Source organism: Penicillium solitum (assembly GCF_028829755.1).
Source record: "Penicillium solitum strain IBT 25940 chromosome Unknown utg000005l_segment0_segment0, whole genome shotgun sequence".
NCBI lineage: Eukaryota > Fungi > Ascomycota > Eurotiomycetes > Eurotiales > Aspergillaceae > Penicillium > Penicillium solitum.
The window spans coordinates 1,665-13,759 of NW_027072125.1; the positions used below are offsets into that span (position 1 = coordinate 1,665).

The following is a 12,095-nucleotide window of genomic DNA, read 5'->3' on the forward strand; positions in this document are numbered from 1 at the left end:
TCTTTCTTTCTAACGACTGGGTGGATGCCAAAGAACTCCGTGATCAGTATCGAGTAGCGTTCCGAGATGCCCTCACTCCTATCCAGGAACGTCTTACTAGTGCCTAAGGCCCACAAGGGCCTTCCTCTGGATCGGCATCAAGATCACTGCTTCGTAACCTGGCTCGAAAACAGAAGCCTCACTCTAAATCAACGCTAGGCCCAGTCATAGATAATGAGATGACGCAGTATCTTGACGGTAGTAAGTTGAACTATTCTATTCATATCGTAGCCATCTCTATATTCATCTCCATAACTATCTCCATATTTATCTCTATAGCTATCTCTCCACTTGATACTAATTTCATATAGATGTGACTGATTCAGAACCGCTCTCCTTTTAGAGAGAGAATCAATACCGTTTTCCAGCTATTACTGCACTTGTAAGGGATGTCCTTGCAATCCCCGCAACGGGCGCTGGGGTAGAACGTCTCTTCAACACTACACGAGATATCTGCCACTATCGCCGCGGTTAACTGAATTCTGATACTATTGAAGAGCTGATGCTATTCCTCTGCACATCAAGGTTTGACCTTAATGTCTAGGAGGCAAAGGAGGTAGCAGAAGACCTCTTATCTGATGAGATTGACGTGTTGAGAGAACAAAGTGTTGAGAAACCGAATGATGTCGATACTGAAGAGATTAGTGACACCGAAGAGCAGGGTGATGGACCTGGTTCTGGGTCTGGGGATCTGATCGATGTTGACGATGACGATGACGATGGGGTTGACGATGACGATGCTACTATCAGATTCACTGCTGCACCGTCTCAGGTACGGACATCGGGGAGGAAGAGGAAGCATGTTGAGGATGATTTGTATGAACGTTATTAGATCCATGTAGATAGTTTAACCTCCACTAATATCTAATCGATCGATCTCGTCAGTTGATCTTATCAATCTCATTAAACAGTGAATTCAGTCGATTCTCATGAGAACTCAGTCAATTGGGGCCTCAGACGGTAATTTGAATACTCAAAAATACTAGGAAATTCTACATCACTTATGCAAATGCCAAGAATTGGCATGTTTGCACTGTTTGGGGCCCAATGGGCCCCCCCAAAAGCCTCATGGGCCCTTACTATAGGCCCACGGCCCATCGGTGGGCCCGAGAATTGGGCCCAAACCCAACCCATTTGGGGGTTGGGCTGGGTTGGGCTTTGGGCTTTATGGGCTCTGCGGAAGTCTAGCTCGCATGCCTTTTTAAAAAAGCATATAGGAGCTTCAACAGGGGATATGTTACTTGTATTTGAAAGGATTTCACAAGCTTTACAAGCCCAACATGCTACGCTTGAATATGACCTTATAAGAGATCAAATTGAAAAGGTAATAGTACTATCACAACAGCTTTATACTAATATTATGACTAGGACCTCTCGATATTCAATCCGACGAATTAGTGAGCAAGTTTCAAAGGCTAAAAGAGCTACAGAAATAGCTCCTATACCTCCCTGTACAAATACATTCTCAAGAACGATGGGTCTACCTTGCGCACATCAGATTGCTACTTTACTAGAGGGTAATGCAGCTATTCCATTATCAGATATCCACCCGTTCTGGCGAATTGGCCTTAGTGATACATAGACTGCGACATCGCCCGTCCATGGGCACCTCCTAGGTGCCCATCGCCCGTCCACGGTGGGCGGTGGGCTATTTGGATTTTCCAGTGCCCGTCCATAACGCCCACAGCCCACGGGCATGCCCATCGTGGGCATGCCCATAACGCCCACCTCTATATAAAGTTGTCTTAAATATATATAAAAATTAGATATATAGTAAATTATAGTATATTTATTTATATATATCTTATTAAAAATCCGGAATTATGATTGTAAATACGTAAAAAATACAAATTTAGTTGAAATATTTTGAAATCTGTCCATAAAAATCACGTGCTACGCTATTTTGCTTACTAAAAAGGCCCACGGGCACCCACGACGCCCACGGCCCGTGGGCCCTAAGGGTAGGGCCCGTCCATGGGCCTATCCATAGGGCCCATTTCCCGCTTACATAAGGCCCGTGGGCAATGCCCACCCGCCCGTCCATGGGCGATGTCGCAGTCTAGTGATACAGGACATATTAGAGCATCTTCCACTCTTAGAGCCCCTGGTTCCATTGCCGAAGCCTAAGAAGCGTAAGCGGGATGAGATAGAGCAAAAGAAAGTTGAAGAGCCTATACAGAAGAGGAAAAAAGCACCATCAAAATGTACTGCATGCGGTATAGTTGGGCATACACGAAGGTCGTGTACTGTGTAAATAATGGAGAGAATAAGGGTATTTCAGATACAGATCACATGATATTTTATATTATCTAATAATTCAAATTACATAATATGGGGTGTCCTTACAAAAGTTGGGGTGTCCCTATCAATTCCCCGAAGATGCTTACCTAACATGTCACCCATGAGGTTCCCGCTGGAAGGCCTGGGGCCACGCAGCAGCTTATGTATCTACAATGTTCGAAATTGTACAGCTATGCCATGAATTATTTGTTTAAATGGGAATGTAGCTAATGCTTGACAACATTTAGGTAAAATTGACCCATGCCAGCCAAGAGTCGGACATGTGCTGCATATTGCCATCAAGCCAACCGAGAAATAAGTCATGATCGTCGAAATTCACACCGTCGAGCAAGCTGGAATCATCAATCAATTTGTCATTCGTTCCGGTGTCTTCCACGACAGAGGAGAGACCATGACCATCAACGGAGAGAACTTGGTCCAAGACATGGCGGATTGCTTTCTGACCCTGCTGTGCGACACGGTAGTTACCGTCATGGGGCTTAACGATGGTGTCCAGATGTGCCGCGAAAAGGGTCAAATTTTGGATGATTTCCGAACGAGGAAACTCCAGTGTAGAGCTTACCACTGTCGATCGGGATCGGCGAAGTAATTCTGCACAGAGAACACCCGCAGAGGGAAGACCCGGTAAGCATACCTAATGGCCATTAGAGATTTAGGCTTTTCGGCTTTTCGCCCACAATCCAAGATATGCTCCACTTACATTGAACCCAGTATCTTTGATGGGATGCCCAGAGCGAATTTTCTCGGAAATCATAATGACCAATGCTTTGAGTATCTCTCGAGCGATGTCAATGATTGCCTCAGGCTGTGTCTGGGTACGTTTCCCTAGGGTCCGATAGAGCAGGAAATCGTTGTAGAGAAACTCTATATGAACATCGAAAAGGATGTCATATTCTACTCTGGAAACGACTGCCACGTCAATATCAGGTTTCCAACGGAGGTATTCTGGTAGTCCCTGTCTTAATTGACGGGATTCGCGTGAAAGCTCCCTGCAAACGTCAGCTATGTCCTAGGTGTGGTAGGAATTGAACCGTTAGTGTACTCTACCCTCTGGCTGAGATTCTCGAGTTGCCAACTCAGTGAAAGTTCCAAGACCTTCTCACGGAGAACGCTAGTAATCAAGGCAATTCGAGGCCACGTACCCTTCGCCAAGCTTGACTCCAAATTCCATCCGTCTGTTTCATCCAGTCGAGCGATTGCCGCATCACGGACAACTGGATCGGCGAATATCTCCTCAACGCTCAAGTCAAGTGGCATTTGGATATCACAATAGCGCCAGCTTATGAGCGGTGGGCGACCCAGGAAAGTGGCAAGCACTTTGTCCATTGAATACGCCGCGACCATAGTTCTTTTTCGCATCTCAGAAAGAAAGAACGGAGCCTTTCCGCTAGAATCTTGATGAAGCCCGAGCGCAAACACCGTTGTCGATAACTCTCCCAACTTTCTCCACGGTCGAAAGTCTAGGAACTCCGTTAGGCAACGTTGGCAGGCAAAGAATGGAATAACAGACCACTTTCACCATAGACTACTGCCAAAAGCGTGGTATGATGCAGTAGAAGCCAGGCCACAATATCATTCACAATTCCAGTGCTATCGCAGAACTGAAGGCATATGTCTCCCACAGCGGTAGCAGTTATGGCGAGACTCTTCGGATCCATCATATTTGGACGCATGAAGATGCGGTCACTGTGAGGGACCCAGTCCGTGGCTAGGCCTGTCAGAGTAAATAGTAGCCCAATTAACTCCCATCTCCCGGCAGCAGCGGACTGGAAGTCCTCCCAGGTCATTGAAGGGTGCACCTCAAGTGCCCGGTTATGTGTTTCAAAAAGTCTTTTCGACAAGAAGAAAGCTCGTTGGTTTGTGTCCATGCCCTCAGTTTCTACGGAGTTCCACATCTTTTCGGCGAGAGTGAAAACCATGTTCGTGACTGGCCAGCCAAGACTCCATCCAGTCCATATCTTGAATCGAGCGGTGACCACTTCCCTATAAAATGGGAGGTTCTCTAGAAGGGCTAAGACCCGAGCACCGAGATTGATCCGCTTTTGGTCAACAGGAAAATCATCATGACCTGTGACGTATGGATTTCCTACGACGAGTCCAGTTCTCGTATCTGTAAACGCATCGAAGTAGCTAGTTTGCCCCAAAAATCCAGGGGTCGAGACTGATGCTTTTTTCCGAGTCCATATATCGTTCTCATTGTGTAGTCGATTGACGTTAGTAGGGTGATCTGATTCGCAAACAACACGGCGCTTCTTTTTGGGGCGTATCCCAGTGAGAGTCTGCGTCAATGGTGCCGGGTGATAGGTACAATGGAGATTGCGGCGCTCGCATCGTCCACAGATGGGACTTGCATGATCGCATCGCAACTTTGAGGTACGACATGGCTCGCAGGATGATAATTGACCATTGCGGCGGGGGGTCGCCATTGTACCGGAACCTGATATGATCAGGGGATGGCAGTCAAAAGACAAACTTGGAAGTAGTTGAAGTGTTACCTACATGTATTCATGGATGTAGGTGTCGGAGCTCGGTCCTCGGAACTCGGAGTTGGATGACTAAGGTTCGTGTCGGGCCCCCCAGGGGTACAACGCACTATGTAACTAACTACTAACTGCATAGTTAACTACACTAAGAAGCGGAGAAGATATCTAAGAGAGGGATATAAACTCAAATCTAGCAAACGGACATGAAGAGGCCGCATAAATGGCCGACTGGACTTGTGAAAATCTCAATGGTAACCGTATAACACCAGGTTTTAGAAATGTATATCTACGATAGCATGACGAGAGCAGCATCACCAACCCGCTCTAAATGTTTCACGTCCAATGCCTTGGTTATTTCAACGTCACTGTCCACAGAAGCTGTCTTAGGGTAAAATTCAATCTTGCCACCATCCCGAATGACGTTTGTTCGGTCTAGGAGAAGACGGGCCCGAGCATAGGGATCAAGTTTCCAGTAGTTGACGCGCAGTCGCTCAGCTAGATAAGCTCTTTCGCTTTCGCTGGAATGGAGCTTCGTCATGTCCTCTGATTTAGTCGCATTGATCCATTGAGATGTAGCAGCCAAGAACTCTTCATTGATAGCTTGTCGCTCGCGTTTCAGGGCGTCCCGTATCGTAGTATTATCCATCTTTGAGTTTTCGGTAGAACTGGGCTCAATGTATTTATATGACCATTTCTCGTCGCCGCCCATCTCTTCCGCGATTTGACCACGGGGGATGAACTTCTCGAGGTCGGTGACACTATTTGTGAACTCAACCTTGGCCGCAATTTCGGGATCCATCAACCCTCGAATGAGTCGCCAAATCCCTAGAATATGGAAATGGTGAGTTCCAAAAGATCAAAAAAAAAAAAAAAAAGAGAAGATAGATAAGCCAGATATGGTAACCTTGGCCTCGATCAAAATGATTGTCATTGATTGACTGACCTGAGAAAGCCCGCGGGGCATTATGAATAAGCATAATTCCCAAACATTCGGGATAGTTAGCTTCGAAACATCTGAGAATAAATTTGACAGGTGGATATTCCTGTCCCCAAAGAAAGCGTTAGCCATGTAAAGATAAAGGAATGACGGTGATAGTGCGTGGACCGAAAACAATAGCATACCATATTGGACAGCCCAAAGCCGGTCATATCAAATAGAACAGCCTAACCTAGAGTCAGTGACACCGTTTTACCTCGCTGTCAAAAGCAACATACATACTGCCGTCTCAACCGGAGGAGCCATTGTAAGTCGGACCGATTCAATCAGATGGACAATATGTCGCTCCAAAGATTCTTCACTCTGAGCCCCAGGCTTGTGTAAGCGGACTCGCACCACCACAATTGGACGACCAGCCCTATCAATACCATGCACATAACTCTTTCCCATGCGCATCTGAGACATGAAGTCATTTCCGGCTTTCCGTTCACTTATGCTGGATTTGTTTTGGGTCTGCTTGAGGGCATGTAACTCTCCCTTTGCCATCACATCTTCGTCTACGTGCATTTCCTTTAATCGCCAAACGACTGCTTCCATCATCATGGCAAATGACTTGGGCACATCCCATTTGCGAGCACGGAGGAAACGTAAAAGCACGCCATCGGGGTGGTCGTGTTTAAGAGTGTCAAGTACCCCCGTCCGAAGCTCAATGGGTGTGATCTCCGAGAGGGCCTTTTTGATTGCGCTGGATTCAGCAACACCAGCCCCCATTTCTCCTAGATATTTCATAATGTTTTGGTGATATGGTGTATTCGGTGTCGGCATGGCGTTTTCGGAGACGTTGCTCTGTGTACGGCCAAGAAGCGACAGCCGTCTCTGGGGTTGGGTTGGACTCCAAGGCTCCTCGGCGAAGGCATTGATAGGTTCGTTGGTTAGGGATATTTGACCTGCCTTGAGTAGGACTGACCAAAGCCTTTGTAACTTCGCTTCTTGGTCCTTGTTGAGGTTGCCCAAGAAGCCGGGTTTGGGACCATCGGCAGCCATTTTTCTTGGGAGGTTCGGACGTGACCTGTAATGAATGGATCAAAGTTGAGATTGAAGGACGAGTTTAAATTGGGAAGTATGCTGTGGTGTTTACGAACATCCTAAAAGACCAAAAGAGCATTGATGGTGGAAGTGATAAAATCTAGTCAAACTAGCGCGTACAAAGTAGATGATCATCGGAAATCCACATGAAACCCCTCATACCCCAGACTCTGCCTCGGTCCCCAGAAACTGGGGGATGGGACCTATTTGCTCATTCCTTCTGGAGTTCTGTCAAATCACAGTGCATTCATAGTGATGACTGCAATGGAATTTACTATATAGCCCATAAGTTCCCCCTATTCCCCCTACGATACACATGTAAAAGGGCGAGTTTTGGGATTTGGAGTCTCACCGGAGAATTCAGAGAAATCAAATAAAATATTAGAATCATATTAGAATAATAATGTACCAACTCACATAAACCGACCCCTCTTAAGTATAATAATGGGCGGGGAAATGGGGTTGACTACTCCGTACGGAGTACACCTACGGAGTACTCCAATACTATTCCATGAATGGAATATGATCTTCACTCTGATAACGATGTGTCACGGCCTCGAATAAAATCACTTTCAAAGATTGTGACCCGGTCGCAGGTACTAAAACGTGCGTTTCCATCATTGCCTTGTTCTCTCGATGTACTCCGTACATATGTAGACAAATTCCATAAGTTGAACACAGTGCAGGCGTGTATCTACTGTTCGACGAGATCGGCATTTTATGTTTCCTCCAATAATGTTCCTATAACTTGTATTACACAAGAACTCAATCTTATAATGTCAACTGTACTCCATAGTGAAGCCGTAAGATCCCGACCCTAGTACTGGTACTTCGTACTCTGTCCATCCATGGATATTCTACTCCAATTATAACGCATTTTCCGTGTGTCATCAAGAGATAGGGAATGTGCCGTCTCCGTTGCTTATCAGCCAAGAAGTGCCAAGACAACTATGTTGTTTAAGCTTGGATTTGTTATCTTTTGTGTCATCTGTGGAATGCTTATCGATATAGAACTATGGAGGTGATGGTATATACCCCCCCCCCCCCCCCCCCCAACATCCTTTTAAATAGACTAGATATCGTTATATTGGAATCATTACATTCATTTGTGCTTGGAGCCATGTCTACCGACTTCGAATCAAGTCACCTGCCTTCAAAACAAGATGTACCAGTCACTATCGCGAGCGTGGACATCGACCCTCGAGCAGAGCGAGCATTAGTATGGAAGTTTGATCTTCGGCTACTTCCTGTGTTAGCCATCATGTATCTTTTCAACAGCCTGGACAAATCCAATTTGGGAAACGCGAAGACAGCTGGACTTGAAGGTACGCCGTCACTGGGATTGATAACTGACGAGTACCACATTGACATGAATGACAATGACAGAAACACTCTCCCTCAAGGGCAATCAATATAATCTTCTTCTTAGCATCTTTTTTGTCCCTTACGTGTTGACTGCACCTTTTCTCGGTCTTTTGGGAAAGAAATATGGACCGAACATTGTGCTACCATGCATGATGCTCGCCTTTGGCGTTTGCACAATTCTTGTTGTCGCAGTTTACAACTTTAGCGGTCTCTTCGCCATTAGGTGGTTTTTGGGTATGGCAGAGAGCGCTTTTTTCCCGTTGGTGATCTATTACCAAACGACGTAAGCCCATCCTTTCAAAGTTTTTGAAATTGCATCATCTCTAATTCAAACCTAGCTTCTATCGCCGGGGTGAGCTAGCTCGCCGACTCGCCATTTTCTACGCGGCTCAAACCATCGCCTCTGCCTTCTCTGGATTGCTGGCATTTGGAATTTTCCGCATCCACACGGGACCTTTGGCGCCTTGGAGGTATCTCTTTTTGATCGAAGGCGCAGGGACTGTTCTCTTCGCGCTCTTCGCACTGTGGTATCTACCTCGGTCGGCCTCAGAGGCAAGCTTTCTGACACCCGAAGAGAAAGAACTTGCATACCTTCGTTTGCAAATTGATAGTTCTTCTGTGGTCAATGAAAAGCTCGACATCCGCGATGCGTTCAAGGTGTTTAAACACGGAACTAGTTGGGTTATCTTGGGAATTCAAGTTTGCCTGGGTGTTCCTCTGCAAGCTGTTCAGCTATTCCTTCCAGTGATAATCCAGCGCCTTGGATATAGTACCGTGAAAACCAACCTATTCACCGTGGCTCCCAACATCTCAGGCGCTGTAGTTCTCCTCATCCTGGCATTCAGTAGTGACTGGACGAGGTGGAGATTCCCATTCATCGCACTCGGCTTTTTATTCACCTTCGTGGGGTTCGTGATCTATGCGACTATCGATGTTGAGCACGATATAAATGTAGCCTACTTTGCTTCATTTCTGATGACTTGGTTGGTTCAGCCCCCTTCACTCATGGGATAGAAGCTGACAAGTTTATATAGGGGGACCTCTGCGCCTTCCGTTCTTCTCGACACTTGGTATAACAACAACACTGCCAATGAAGGGCGTCGTGTGGTATTGACGAGTATTGCAGTCCCATTGGCGAACTTGATGGGGGTTGTCAGCTCGAACATCTTTCGAAAGCAGGATGCACCCAAATATCTTCCTGCCTTAATCACCACAGCCTCATTTGGCGGGGTTGGTATTGTCTTGACACTCTGTCTTGGGCTTTGGATGATGGCGGATAATAAGAAAAGGGACCGATTGCAAGGTGTTCACATTAAGGCAAGGGATATCCCTACAGAATATCTCAAGGATGGGCCTGCTTGCGATGACTTCCGCTGGTTTTATTAAGAGATTATTCAATAGATATATACATTTAATTTCCGAGGCAGGATTCGTCTCCCGTTCTCGAGGTCAAGATCATCATCTAACTGTGACCAATAGCCCTTTAGGCAAAGAACCATTCTCTCTTTGATCAATATCTACATCCGGTTGGAGCCGCCCCAACAGAGTCGGGATATACGGGTGTCTGCGCTACGGACTCGCACTTGCAATAGTTGGTCTCCAAGGGAATATCTGAACACACACTTGCCGGCGCCGTTGCGCAGTAAGTGTTGGTCGAGACTGAGGTTGTCATGCCTGCTGGACAGGAGCTTGAAGGCATGCAAAAAGTGTCGACGGTGGATGCGCCTGGGAGAATGGTCATGCTATACCATTGGTCCCTGGCACAGGAGCAGGAAACAGCTTTAAAAATATCAGGTATATTAGCTTTATTGTCTAGTGCTGGACAAATTGAACAAGAACAAGGATCATGGATCGGAAGGGACTTACCACTGATAATAGTCGACTCTCCTCCTGCCAAGGTGCCTTCATACAAGGTCGAGGTTGTCCAAGGAATTGCCCCATGCGAGCACTCAGTCGTGATCCAGGACGCATCAACGGGAAAACAGGTCGACTGCTCCATGCAATGACCTGGGTGCCAAACCGAGGGGAAGTACCCCTCCGAGCACTGGATGGGGGGCTCCGGTCTAGCGCAGTACGATGTAGGAGTTCCCATCGTACAATCTGTCGTATAGACAGCGGTCTGGCCGTCCGAGCAGCTGAGCGACGCAGCCTTGGTGATTGTCGCCGGAATTGCGGTTGTTGTACCCGCGGCAGTCTGCTGGGGGAATGCCACGACAGCAGTGAACAAGAAAGAGAACAGCGCAATGACTCGGATAAAATCCATTTTGGCAGTATTTGAACAAGAGCGAAAGAAGCTGTCAGGGGCTGTGAAGACTGTAAGATATGGTCTTGTAAACTCCAGAACCCGAGTCCAGGGCCAAACTTGGGTTTTATACCACGGCAGGTCTCACTACAGCTGAAGTCGTCCCATGTAGAACAATCGAATTTCGAAAACAATTCTACTCCCACATACGTGTGCCCAGTCTTAGTGGGGCGGTTTCTGATAGCTCGAAAGAGAGACAAAGGGCTCAGCTCATAACGTTACCTAGGTAACTCTCCGCATGTAACCTTGCAACCGTCTGATAAATGGGGTCATTGGACGCCCTATTTTTTTTTCCTTCTCGAAAAACAAGAATCAACAGGCAAATGTGTAAAAATAGCGTTATGCCTGAGACTTCCGAAGACTTCCAAGAAGCAAAGGCCCCCGCCCGTGGCGGGGTTGGGCAGCCCACTCTTCGTATTCCAAGGTTATTATTGTTGGGATGTGTGTGTGACTTGGACAATATTATTTTATTATTTGTGATGCTAACACTTCGGGTGCTCGATTTAATAGCAGGTTCAAACCTGTCATCGCTACTGTACTGCAGTTACCTGGATTTCATTTTCTTGTCACAGATATGGCACAGATATGGCCCTGTTAGCGGTGGGGTTTGTTCATGTCCCATCGATCTTGGGATTACTTTACTAGTTAGTTAACTAGTTAACTATCACACACAACATGTACAATATCCAGTTTTGTTGCTGACACAGCTAATATAAGCTGATCGCTTTGGATGGGGAAGATGGTGAGACATTTCCCGAAAAGCGAATTGGGGGTGAAACATTCTCCAATGTTTCACTACCGGGAATCAGATCTATGTAAGACCGTCAGGTAGGACCTTGGGGAAATGAGGGCAAAGGTATGTCATCGTCTAATGCACCACTCCGTATAAGTTGCTTCTTAGGAGATGTAGCCTGCAAAGATAATGTCGGTGTAGGGAAAATAAAAGAGTTTATAACTCTGGAAAAATCCAAATAATTCTCAGCAATGGCATTCCAATGACATTCAACGGATGAAATGAGCCTATATAATATATTGTATATGAGAACTACTACCTACAACTACATATGTAACTATACCTTGTAGGTAACCCTGGAGGGCAGCGATACTTGGGTAGCTCTCCAGGGCTGGAAACGGTGGGTGCTTACTAAGGTTTTGGTTGAACTTCCGAACTTGGAAGGTTCAGGGGCTGAGTTTTGGAGATTGGAGAAACGGAGGAAAAGAAGACCAAAATCTATGACCACTCTATCACATATTGCCTCTGCCAGACACAAACATCTTCTAACTAGTTCTAGGAGCCTCGGGCAACACCGTATTCATTCACTTTGCTTACATTGGGCCTTTACGTTTGCGGTTTGCACGACGTGCGTCTGCATACAATACATTCCTTAAGGAAATATTGTGGAACGTTGTCAATTATTTGTTTATTGTCCTCTTGAAACTTCTAAATTAAATGGCAACTATCTATTAAATGGCAACTATCTTTTCCCTGTGGCCACTCTTCAACTTCTACCCGTGGCCCGGCATTTAGCCCCCACTTCATCTTTAGCTCCCGGTGTTGTAAATCTACTAATTACTAGCAGCC

General features: G+C 46.3%; 4 protein-coding genes across 4 annotated transcripts; 1 reads left to right on the forward strand and 3 right to left on the reverse strand.

The window, feature by feature from the left end:
- Positions 1-2,563: 2,563 nt before the first annotated feature.
- N7455_007589 (uncharacterized protein) lies at positions 2,564-4,766 on the reverse strand (the record flags this gene model as incomplete). The annotated part of the gene is made up of 4 exons (XM_040958533.2): positions 2,564-2,974; positions 3,041-3,329; positions 3,383-3,800; positions 3,851-4,766. The coding sequence occupies 4 exons, from the start codon at positions 4,764-4,766 to the stop codon at positions 2,564-2,566; spliced, it is 2,034 nt and encodes a 677-aa protein (XP_040811040.2).
- A 343-nt stretch (positions 4,767-5,109) lies between these two features.
- Positions 5,110-6,804, reverse strand: N7455_007590 (CRAL-TRIO domain-containing protein; the record flags this gene model as incomplete). Its single annotated transcript, XM_040958535.2, has 4 exons — positions 5,110-5,648; positions 5,767-5,866; positions 5,946-5,987; positions 6,043-6,804. The coding sequence occupies 4 exons, from the start codon at positions 6,802-6,804 to the stop codon at positions 5,110-5,112; spliced, it is 1,443 nt and encodes a 480-aa protein (XP_040811019.1).
- Positions 6,805-7,966: 1,162 nt separating this feature from the next.
- Positions 7,967-9,597, forward strand: N7455_007591 (putative MFS transporter; the record flags this gene model as incomplete). The annotated part of the gene is made up of 4 exons (XM_040958499.2): positions 7,967-8,171; positions 8,233-8,494; positions 8,550-9,194; positions 9,246-9,597. 4 exons carry the CDS (start codon positions 7,967-7,969, stop codon positions 9,595-9,597), a joined length of 1,464 nt encoding a protein of 487 aa, XP_040811046.1.
- A 124-nt stretch (positions 9,598-9,721) lies between these two features.
- Positions 9,722-10,474, reverse strand: N7455_007592 (uncharacterized protein; the record flags this gene model as incomplete). The annotated part of the gene is made up of 2 exons (XM_040958471.2): positions 9,722-9,990; positions 10,078-10,474. The coding sequence occupies 2 exons, from the start codon at positions 10,472-10,474 to the stop codon at positions 9,722-9,724; spliced, it is 666 nt and encodes a 221-aa protein (XP_040811083.2).
- Between the last annotated feature and the right edge of the window lie 1,621 nt (positions 10,475-12,095).